Source organism: Xiphophorus couchianus, chromosome 2 (assembly GCF_001444195.1).
Source record: "Xiphophorus couchianus chromosome 2, X_couchianus-1.0, whole genome shotgun sequence".
In the NCBI taxonomy this organism is placed as follows: Eukaryota; Metazoa; Chordata; class Actinopteri; order Cyprinodontiformes; family Poeciliidae; genus Xiphophorus; species Xiphophorus couchianus.
The window spans coordinates 24,739,886-24,751,792 of record NC_040229.1 but is presented as its reverse complement, the minus strand read 5'-3'; the positions used below and the strand labels follow the sequence as shown (position 1 = coordinate 24,751,792).

The 11,907-nt window shown below is 39.5% G+C and overlaps 1 protein-coding gene across 4 annotated transcripts; it reads left to right on the top strand.

Annotated features, from left to right (window-relative positions):
* Positions 1–374: 374 nt before the first annotated feature.
* On the top strand, positions 375–7,991 carry nr2c1 (nuclear receptor subfamily 2, group C, member 1). 4 transcript variants are annotated; one of them, XR_003593400.1, is made up of 15 exons: positions 375–1,137; positions 2,211–2,345; positions 2,464–2,697; positions 2,855–2,933; positions 3,042–3,221; positions 3,315–3,465; positions 4,111–4,207; positions 4,613–4,797; positions 5,144–5,297; positions 5,429–5,550; positions 6,332–6,474; positions 6,616–6,753; positions 6,870–6,975; positions 7,117–7,347; positions 7,455–7,991. XR_003593400.1 is itself a non-coding variant. In XM_028001219.1 (14 exons), the coding sequence occupies exons 2-14, from the start codon at positions 2,274–2,276 to the stop codon at positions 7,286–7,288; spliced, it is 1,833 nt and encodes a 610-aa protein (XP_027857020.1). In that variant the 5' UTR covers positions 375–911; positions 2,211–2,273; the 3' UTR covers positions 7,289–7,991. The 4 variants fall into 4 exon arrangements, 3 of the variants coding, with proteins under 3 accessions (XP_027857020.1, XP_027857029.1, XP_027857008.1); XM_028001219.1 differs by having other exon boundaries at positions 375–911; positions 7,117–7,991; XM_028001228.1 differs by having other exon boundaries at positions 375–1,053; positions 7,117–7,991.
* The last annotated feature ends 3,916 nt before the right edge of the window (positions 7,992–11,907 follow it).

Genomic DNA, 11,907 nt, shown 5'->3' with positions numbered 1-11,907 from the left:
CTCTATTTTTACACCACATTTAACAGGCTTTTGACTTTTTCCTGACTCACAGTTGTCGATGGGTTTTTCATAGTTCAAAAATGGAAATGGAACTATAATGGTAAAGCATTAATAGTGATTTAGTTTAATTTCTGAAGGGACTATTGAGACCCCACACTTGCTGATTTGCGACTCCAACTTTGAGAACCACTGAAGAAGAAAAATTGTGAAGTCCTTCTTCTAGCAAATAAACAAATTTCAGTGAGGTGAAGTGAATTAGACGGCTTAAAAAGAGTCACATGCCTGCAGTTACAACAGCGATACAAACACAAGGAAGGTCTAGAGTATAGCATTACACTGTTTCAGTGTTTATTATATTAAGCCATACAAGACAATATTCAGAAACTTACTGGAATACACATGCAGTTAAACAATCCTGAAAAAAAACACAAAAACAATTGGACTCAACAATCCGAAATATGAGAGGAAGTCTATAGAAGAACACTTTAAGCACTGAGTCTAAAAAATGTCTAAGACTTTTAAAAACCAGGTACATAAATGATAAAATGAAGCTTAAACTTTTATCTACATTTATCTATTTCAAGCAAGTAATTTAAAAATGAATTTAAGCAAAACACAATGTTGATTGTTGTCATTTTTACCTTTATTGTAATTCACACTCTAAATCCAAGCCACCAGCATTATTTATAGACAACCAGTAAAAGGAGACAGACGGACGCAGAGCTGACAGACTGTCAACATACCGCAGCCGCTGTCACACATAAACCGCAGCAACGTTAATGCGCATGCGCGTCAAAGCGTTATGGATGAAAAAGGTCACGAACTCTGACCCTCTCGACAATTTCAGAAAACACTTCCAATATTATTGCATTGAAAGCAATACATTTTATTACATATCGGATTTTCAAAAGGTAGGAGGCATTCGTTACTGCGAAAGTACGCGAGACTCATGAGTATCGCGCTGTTGGAGAAGCAGGAAGGAAGTTGCCATTAGCTGCTAGCTAACAACCAGCTAACATAGCTTCTCATAGTCTGGAGCTACACTGAGGTTTGGTATGTGAATGCTCCTACAAAGTCATACTTTTTCTTACTAGCCTCATGCGCCAGTAGGTGGACTTTAAGAGACACTGAACGAAGGTAATGTTGATAAAAGGTGCCAGCTAGTTAGCTTAGCAGCGTCAGCTAATAGAGCTACTGCTACCTTCGGTGCTAGCGCTGCTCCATAGATTCCTAAATAAAGGCATCCATATTGCAGGTAATCGTTATATCAACGGTTTGCGGTGTCAACCCGACAGCTGTCTTGTTATTTAGATGATGTGGGTGAAGATCCAAAGCCTCCCAAAACGGATTTTGGCCGGTGGTTCGCAAACGGAACTGTCTCTGTTGGCATCGCGGGCCTTGAACCCTAGTGTGCTTTAACCCTTCAATGTTGACCTTTCACCGACAGGAAAAGAAATACCTTTATCTTCCGTACAGATTTTAAGTATCCGGCTGTCAGTGGCATGTGTAAATATAGTGTTTTTACCACTCATCGGATATCACCGGACTCAGCTCTTGAGCGGTTTCTGCGGGGTTTTGGCTAACGTTAGCTCGGTTGCTTCCAGCAGGCTCCATATTATTAACACGTCCTGACATCCAACATAATAAACCAAGTGGTTGTTTATACTTTCCGACCCAGGCAATTTTCAATGAACTGACACAAGTGTACCCTTAATCACAGATATATAAGTCAAATCGATGCTTTAGCGTGTTGCATGTGCCATGTAGAGGGGAGAGAATGAGATGCTAACATATAAAGTCGGATTGAAACGCAACCAGAATCTATTTTTGCTGAGATAGTGCTTTCATTGTTTTGGTTTATCATGCTGCTTTATGTCGGGATCTATTGTTTCTTGTTGCTGGACATCAATATCTTAGAATATAAATAAAGTGTATTCATCTATTGCAAGGGTTATTTGCGGATTTCAATGATTATGGCTCATAGCTCATAATAAACCAAGTTTTACAAAATATCAATACAATTTTAAAGCCATGGGAAATTGAAGTCTTAATCAGGTTATTATAAAAATATTTGTACCTTGAAAAGCCTTTCCCCCCCAGGTCCCAGTAACATGAATCTGCAAATGTTGTCTGAATGTCATTATTTACCAGAATAAATAATTGGACTTCAAAATGATTGGTATCTTAGTGTGATGATTTCTGCCGTACAGGTGTGTATGCCTCATGGGGCACTGATGTGAGGAGCGGTGGATGAAGGTGTGGGCAGTATTAGAATGGATGGACAGACTCACAAGATTCAGCTTGTGTCAACAGACAACAGCATGGCTTTAGGACATCGAATCCAGGTGAATGAGGGGCCTCTGCACCCTTTTCACAATTCATGTTAATGTGCTTTTAGGCTCTATCTGCAAAAGAAACAACTAGATATTCCCCTTACACTTTGTATGTTATTTCCTCTGATAGATCGTAACTGATCAGCAGACCGGGCAGAAGATCCAAATTGTCACAGCACTTGAGTCATCCTCCCCGGGGAAGCAACAGTTCATCTTGGCGAATGCCGACTATTCCCCTGGCGGGAAGGTGATTCTGGCCAAGCAGGAATGCTCTCCTAACAAGGTGATCCTCGCCTCTTCGGATGGCTCCGGGGTAAACCAGCTGCTTTTTGCTGCCCCCGAACTGGCAGGACAGCAGATTCAGGTAACTGTCCAAAGCACGTCGACTTCATCCCCAATTCTGTTTCCATAAACAAGCCCCTGGAAGAGCATATGACTGAATCATGGGTCTGTTTAGTCAGGCTAAACCTACCGCAGCGTTTGTCTTTAAATCATCCCATCGTGTTGTGCTTGTTTGTCAGTTTGTGACTGACAGCTCGGACCAGTCTATCATCAAGCCTGTGGTGGAGTACTGTGTTGTCTGTGGGGACAAGGCATCAGGTAGAAATAACACTTTATTTAAATACTGTCAGTATTTTTGTGTACTTTAAGCCAGCCTTTGTGTGTGTGTGTGTTTGTAGAAAGCTGTAACATTTCCTTCTCTTTCAGGGCGTCACTATGGAGCCGTCAGCTGCGAGGGCTGCAAGGGCTTCTTCAAACGTAGCATTAGAAAGAACCTGGTGTATACCTGCAGGGGATCTGGAGAATGTGCCATTAACAAACTACACCGAAACCGCTGCCAGTACTGCCGACTACAGCGCTGTATAGCTTTGGGCATGAAGCAGGATTGTAAGAGACCCTTTTTAACTACTCAAAACACTTTGGATAACGTGTCGGCAAGGATTCAAGCGCCTTACCGTCCGGTACTGTGTCGTCTTCCAGCTGTGCAGTGTGAACGCAAGCCCGTCGAAGTTGCCACCAGAGAGAAATCGATGAATTGTGCGGCCTCCACGGAAAAGATCTACATCCGAAAGAACCTTTGTAGTCCTCTGGCTGCCACGCCCACTTTTGTATCTGAGAAGGAAACTGCTCGGTACGTAACATTCACCCCAAGATAGCGCAGTAATGATATGTCCAGTTGACGTTGAACTATACATGCAGTGTTGATATCAAACATTAAATGTTCTGTTTGCATATTTATAGCAGAATAGCACACAGAAGTAAAATATTTTAAATATGTCTAAAACATTTTTTTAGACATACTTAAAAACATCCTTTTTCATGTTTGTTTTTAGCTATTTAAATACTATCGTAGCAGAATGTAATCAAACACCCATTGGGAAGTCTACCAGTTGCCCATTGTGTTGTGTTTTTGAAAAAATTAACAGAAATTTTTAAAAATAAAACATCAATAAAGAAAATATAGCGATGCACTAAATAAAACTAGTATTTCTGTAGTTTTTGTATGTAGAATCAAATGCATTACCTTTTTTTAAATGGATAATTGTCTGCTAAAGATTGCTAATGCTTTATTATATATAAATCTAGCGTAAAACCCGTCTCTGCTATCACTGTTTCTGATGTTTAAATAAATAAACAAACAACGCTTAGCCTAGTGGGGGGTCAAGTAAAGTCTGGTGGCCCGCCAGGCTTGTAATACACTGGGGGAATCCCTGATACAGTTGAATTTATTCAATATGGTTGTGTAATAATAACAATAATCAATGTCTACTTTCAGATCTACGAGTTTGCTTGAGTCTAGCATGTTGCTCAACATCCAGCAGCCCTTCCCTAAGCTGGAAAACACCATCCTGATTCCAGCCTCCCCTGATAAGGTAACATTCAACGTTTAATATGTTTGCGTTACCGGTATGAATGGGTTTGTTTTATTGAAAGAAATTGATCTGAAAATATGTTTCCTCTGCCTGATTTTGTTATTTTGTAATTACATTATCTACGTGAATTGTTTTCATTTTGGTCTTTAAAATACCAAAAACCTCTACGTTACATTTTGGTTCTTCTGATGAAGTATTGAGTAGCCTTTTTACCAAATACTTTTTTTACTCTTCTGTCATTTCTTGGATGGCTACTTTTTATTTTTACTTGAGCAAAAATATATTGAAGTAGCGCTACTCTTACTTGAGTACAATTTTTGGGTACCCTGGAACTATGTGTAGTAGATTCATAGGTAACCTCTGTATTTATTAGAAAAATAGTTGAAGAATCTCTCTTCTCGACAGGATGATCTATCTCAAGGGGACCTTGGTACTTTAGCAAATGTAGTGTCATCACTCGCCCACCTCAACAAGGCCAGGGAGCTGAGCGACGGCGGGAACGACGTATTGGGAGCCGAAACGCTCAGCAACGGCGACGGCTCCATGTCGGACATCAAAGTTGAAGATCACACTGCGAGTGATATCACCAGGTTAGAGTTCGACGCCTTTTGTGCTTGTTGTCCTGTTCGTATGACTAAATGTAATGACTGGATTTGTTCAGAGTGAAACCAAGGACCTGTTTTTATTTGGGTTTTTTTTCTCTTTGCTCTTGATGCTTTAATTGAATTTCTTCCAGGGCCATGTGGTTTCTGACTCCAGTCATATGAATCTTATTAGCTTTACCCAAAAGGTTCCATCTTGTATTGGGGTGTCTATTCCAGTGCCTTTTTTTTATATGATAAATGTTCTGCTTTCTTTAATCTAAATGTAAGAAACAAACATTTATCTTTTTAATGTCTGCCTATTCTTGTATTTTTTATTTTTTCTTATGCCCAGAGCTTTCGACACGTTGGCCAAAGTCCTACATCCTGACGACGGCTCGGCCGGAGAATCTTTAGAAACCACCATGCAGCTGATGTCGGGGGACCAGTCGGGTCCAGTGGTGGAGCTGGATGGGCCTGTGCTTTCTGAGAGCCATATCCCTTTCAAGGTAAAAGCAGAACTGTTGCACTAAAGCTCCTACTCGTGTCAACTCAAATTTACTCCAGTTTTTTTTTGTTTTTAAGATGCACAATGTCGTCGTGTTTTCCCCCTTTATGCTTTGAAATGATTTCTCTCCAGCTTATGATGCCTTTGCCGGTACCAGAGTACCTCAATGTCAACTACATCTGTGAGTCCGCGTCCCGGCTACTTTTTCTCTCTATGCACTGGGCACGCTCCATACCTGCCTTTCAAGCCTTAGGGTGAGATGATGTCTTCTGTTTAAGTGATGAATTGTTTAGATTTGACCCAAATTTCAATGTATTTTATTAGGATTTTGTGTCACAGTCACCCACTTGGTGAATCGGGTCCATCTGTGTAAAGAGAGAGCAAAATGAAACGGTTTGGTCTCCATCTACAATGCGGTGTGAGGCCAACATATTACTGTTGCACTGCCATTTATTGTAAAACACGGTTGTGGCAGCATTATGCTACGTGGATGCAAGTTGTCGATTGCGTTAATCTAAAGTTGATTGATTTTATCAGCCGATTAATGATTAATTGATAAGCTGCCATTTTCTTAATAACCTGACTTTTCTGTTGTATCAAGCGGGCCGACTGTCTTTCCAGAACATAAAGGGCTACATTTTTATTTTAAGATGCTAAATAAAATAAAAAACCAAACACACATTTTAATATTATTTTGTTTCAGCTGTATTAAATATGGACTGAGTAAACAGCAACATGTTTTTCTAATATGAATAAACTTAGACATATTTATAAAATATAACAAAACGGGAACCGTTTAGGTTGCTGATTAGAAAAATAAAAGATGAAAAGAATAAAATATGTGAATAATTCCCTATGAACAGGAAGATATTAACATAGAAACACTGTCTGTGGTTACTCTTGAAGGAATATTAAACCTTCGCTCCATGAAGTGCATTAACTCAGGAAATCACATAAATCCTAATAAAATGCATCAGACTCTTCTTCTCTGCCCACACTTTATTAAGCATAAGTCTGTGACTCCTTCTCTTACAGTGGACAAGACAATGACATTAACTTGATGAAAGCCTGCTGGAATGAACTTTTTGCCCTGGGCCTGGCACAGTGCTCCAACATTATGAATGTTGGTACCATTCTAAGTGCTATTATCAACCATCTGCAGACCAGCTTACAGGAAGGTAGGAGGGCTCTGCGGGTGGCTGCAAGCATCCATTAACGGAGTCAAATGTCTGAAATGGGAAGTCATTTGGTTGTGCTGAGTTTTAGTTCTTTTTTTTTTTTTTATTTTAACACAGTTGTTTGTTTTGTCTCTTATTTAGAAAAGCTGTCCCCGGAGAGAGGAAAAGTGGTAATGGAGCACATCTGGAGGATGCAGGAGTTCTGCAACAGCATGTCCAAGCTGTCCCCAGACTCTTATGAATATGCCTACCTCAAAGCTATTGTTCTCTTCAGCCCTGGTGTGTGAAATCAAGTTTGTTCTTTTTTTTCTTTTTATCTGTATTGTTATTGTTAATAAAGCATGTTTAGCACGTTCCTTTTTCCTTACTCTGTGCTCGCGTTGTTTTTGTGCTAGATCACCCCGGCATAGACAACATCCCGCAGATCGAGATGTTCCAGGAAAAAGCGTACATGGAGCTGCAGGACTACGTTACGAGGACCTACCCCGAGGACTCTTATCGGTTTGTACTTGCTCGAAGCTAACGGTGCTGAAAAAGCAGCGGTGCTGTTTTAAAGTGGGACAGATTGATGATGTTGTCCCAGATGTGCTTGCTTCATGTGTTTTTTAGATCCATGTCTCCTTTCTGCCTCATTACTCCCAGGTTATCCAAGCTGTTGCTGCGTCTTCCGGCCCTCAGGCTAATAAGCGCAGCTGTCACGGAGGAGCTGTTTTTCGCCGGGCTCATCGGCAACGTGCAGATTGACAGCATCATCCCTTACATCCTCAAGATGGAATCCACTGATTATAACAGCCAAGCGGGCTCTGGTGTCTGACAAACGGACAGTGCCATTTAACAAAGAAAAAGAAAAAGTCAACATTTGGATTGCAAAAGGTTGGCAAACAAAGCATTTAGAGAACTCATCAAACCGGTTTTTGAATGAGTATAACAAACTAGATTCATGGCTCGTTATCCGTTTTCAATTCTGTTTTCTCTCTTAGCTTCTCTTCTCCATACGCTGTCAGCTGGGCTCAGCTCGCTAATGGGACAACCTGCAGAGACTCTGAGAATTCAATTCTTAAAACCTGCATAGCAGAGTTAGCTTTTTACTGTATAGTATTTTATGCTTTGTACCCTTTACGCCTTTGTTTTTCTGAAAAACTCATTTGTATTTTGATTGAAGCAGCATGGTTTGTTGTTTTTTGTTTTGGTTTTTTTTGTATTCATTACTTCTCCGACATGGCCATGCTTTTTTATGTTAGGGTGGTTACAACAAAAGAAAATGTGAAATAAATTTGTGAGCTCTTCTCGTCAAAGGTTATTTATGGCTCACTAGTTTGCTAATCCGATGGATTAGCAGCATTTTAGCATCATGCGGATCTGAAGTAACTGTATATATATTTATATATCAAATGCACCAAAAAAAAAGCTATACAGTCAACATTTGGTAATTTGTGTATTCTGTCATTTTGGACAAGAAAATGTTGATGGATAAAGATGGTCGTGTCATTTGAAAATAAAAACATCTTTCAGTCTTTTTTTTTTTTTTTTTTAGGTGTTTCACAATGAAGGTTAAATTCTAAGTTTCCATGAACTTGGTAGTTAAAGTTGGCCTTTAAATAGGGTTAAATTTAAGTGACTTCTGTGAAAGTTGAGCTACTTCCACTTAACTCTTGCTTTTGTAAGCAGGAATTCCTGGAAAGGAATGAACCAAATAACCAAAATGGACGGATGGTGGTGGTGTAATTAAACTTCTCACCCATCACTGTAACGCTAAGAACAAATCCTGTGCTTAAAATGAGAAGATCACGTTAAACAGGCCATGAAGGAAGAATTTACACACAAACGTTTTGAATTGAGAACGTAATGAATGCTGATGCCTATAAAATGGTCTATATAAATCATTAATCTGGCAAGCTTTGTAAAAAACATTTAAACATGTTTGCAGACAGATATCAAGCTATGACAACCAACTCAATTAACTAATCAAAATTATTCCGGAGTTTTGTGCATTGTTGGAAGTACACCGCCTCCTGACAACGTTTATCTCGGATCCAAGTAGCCAATGAACAGACTCGCTTACAAAGTAAGCAAAGAAAGAAAAAAACAAGCTTCGTCCTGCTTCTTGGAACTCGCCTCTCCTTCTGTAAACGGTATATTGTTTACATGCTGGTTCTGAATTAATAATGCCAAATCTCTCTCCTGCCCCAGTGACTTGTTGTGAGTAAGTTGTTGCTGGGCGCTGCAGAGTGGGCTAGACTGTCAGAGTGTTATTAGCTGATGAATATTTCATTGGGGCTCAGCAAAGAGTGGCGTCTGCGAGCTTCTCTTTGCTTTAGTCACCCTGAAAAGACATCCAGCTAATTAATACAGTAGTGTCGGTGATAAAAGATGATAAATAAGATTTCCTGCTCCGTTTCTAGGACGCGGTAGTGAGGTCCATCTATCAGCTTCTTTGGGTGACCTCTGTATGAACCGTTAAGCTGTTCTCTCCCGAGCAGGGGCGTAGCTATTTGAAGGGTGGCCATGGTGTCTCTCGTCCAAATTCTGTTGCTAAATGTGTGAATGATTATTATAAGACTTCTAGTTGCTCTCAATGGTCCCAATTTTTTTTTAATTAAAATGAAAAATATTGAGATATAATAGAGCACCATCCATTTAAAGTCTTTATATATAAAAATACGTTATCCCCTTGTTTTTTTGGATGTGCGATAATACTAAAGTACTTTTACACCTCCACACGTATCATGTTACAATCACAAAACTCAGTGTACTTTACAGAAAATATATGATAGACAAAGTAAGGCATGATAATGAAGTGGAATATTACATAACGTGAGTTACAAATTTATTCAAAACAAATAATGCTTCTTGCACGTTTGTACCATGGGGCGATAGTTTGCTAATCTTTTTTATTCTGAAGTTACACCCTTAGAAAAAAAGCTGCTCTGTTTTTGCCTACTTTGTACATCCAGAGATCAGAAATTTCAGCACATTCTTCTTCAGAAAACAACTCATGCTGACTGGATGAAGAGCTTCTTTAAACCTCAACTTTCAACAGGTTTTCTTCCACAACTGCCTTGTTAGCTCCATCTGCCTTCCCGTTAACTCTGTAAGCGTCCTTGATGCTGCTGGAGAATGATACTACCACCAAAAAGTTTAACTGATAGCGCATTCAGTATTTCTCGACAGAGAGTGTTTTCCTAAAAAGCCACATTTGAGTCATTTCTGACCACATATTTGCTGTGTTTCTACGTGGCAGACGGCAAACTGTAAATGGCTACTTCCTTTTATTTTTCTCTCAGCGACGGCTTTCCTCTTGCTACTCTTCTGAAACACTAGATCTGTGGCAGAGAACAACCAATTGTTGTCCTGTCAACAGATTCTCCCACCATTCTTTCAGGGAGACTGGTGCGGCGACTGGTTGGTGGAACTGGTCCTGTTTCACTTAATCTGTTGTCCTGCAGTGGGGAAATTCAAATGTAGCAGCATCAAGACACATTCACACGAAACATCACAAAGAGTTAAAAATGTATAAATACGCTGCACAAGATTATAACATGAAAACTGCTGTGTAGTGATCACATTGAGCCAATTATGTTTAGGTGGCTGGCATAAGCAAAAAAAAGGTTTGACTTGATGCAAAGCAATCGTAAAAAGTAAAATAAATCTAAAAAGCCAGTCAAACCATTGAATATAATACATTAACTAACAAATGGTTGTTGTTTTTTTTATATATATATTTTGAGATATTGTACATTTTCCAAAGTTTAATTTCCAAATCACTAAAAAGAACTATGTTTTTGCTCAGCATCTCTTTTATTCATCTGACATGCGGGGAGCAGGAAAATGAGCAGACCCTGCCATGACAGATTTGTCACCATACACCCACTCACAATGTTTTGGAGCAAGCATATATAATTAATTAATAATTACTACTCTTGTTTATGGATGCTTTCCACTCCATCACTATGTGCTTGAAATCTTCACGTTGAATAACTTCACAATAATTCAGAGCACATCTTGTTTTTAATCCACTTCCGATCTTTTCCAAGTGATTGCGTTCCACTAGTACATTGCAGGCACGCACGCATATGTAAATCAGAATGAATACAACAAATATCCTTAAATAGCAGCCGGGGATGAAAGTGAACCTGAGAGCCGCGGTCTCGGCATGGACACGCCTATGAAAACGTTCTGGCCGCTTCGTAACAGTTCAGAACGACAAAGCCCCTCATTGAAGGGGTCTGGGATTTGTGATGCAACTCAGGCCTTTGTGTTTCATGCAGGATGGATAAGCTCGTTCCAAGTTACATGAATGTGAGCTGAAAGACCAGTGGGATTGTTCCCACTGGGAGGTGTGTTGCGAAATAGCAGCACTGATTACAGAAATAAACAACGATACACTGGTGTGGAAAAACGTGTTTCTCTTCTTACAGACTTCATCTTGTTCTGTGCCACAAGAACAAGATCATTTCTGCCAAATGGTGAGACTGTCAGGCCTTTGTGTGTTCTTTGTAAAAAAAAAAAAAAGCAAAAAAAAAAAAAAATTCACTAATGGTCAAATCCATCCATCCATCCATCCATTTCTGTGCACCCTTGTCCCTAATGGGGTCGGGAGGGTTGCTGGTGCCTATCTCCAGCTACGTTCCAGGCGGGAGGCGGGGTTCACCCTGGACAGGTCGCCAGTCTGTCGCAGGGCACTAATGGTCAAATATAGTTTAAAAACCAGTTGGAAAAGCCAAAACTAAAGAGTATTTTATTAAACTGCTTTCTCTTTATGATACACATTAGGCATCTGAAGCACACTTCCTGTCGTGCAATATATATCTGCTGACACGTTAAACATTTTTTTCAGAACGTTCATTGTTCCTCATTTCGAACATTCGCGGATTTGGCTATTTCAGCTCAGTCATCATGCTTTATATTTGGACTTACCCATCAAGCCCAGGGATTACGTACAAAAAATAATTAAACTGTCTCTAATTATCACTTGATGAACAAGGAGGGACCAACCTCATGGTTTTATTTTCTGCTACCAAGTGAATAACTATAGATGTTTTTGAATCTTTATATTAAAATTATATCCCACGATTAGATTAGTTGGTGAACTTTAGTAGCAGGTTTAACTTGGTGCTTACTCTACGATGCTGCTGCTTTCGTACTTCTTCTTTTTCCTGATAAGGGCTAGGGTTAGGGTTAGGGTCAGCTTCTGCCTGACTACCAGCATTATTGATAAGGGCATATCTTCAAAAACATGTCATGGCAGAGAAAGCCATCACACATGACTGAATACCATGTACCAGAATGGAAAATACTCACCCAGCAAGTATTCATTCTTGTTCCAAAACAAACGTGTTTATACTTTTTTTTGTTCAAAAACAAAAAGTAATAAATAGTTCTAGTGTACAACTAAGAATATTTTAGTATTAGTTCAGTGCAAACATTTCAACA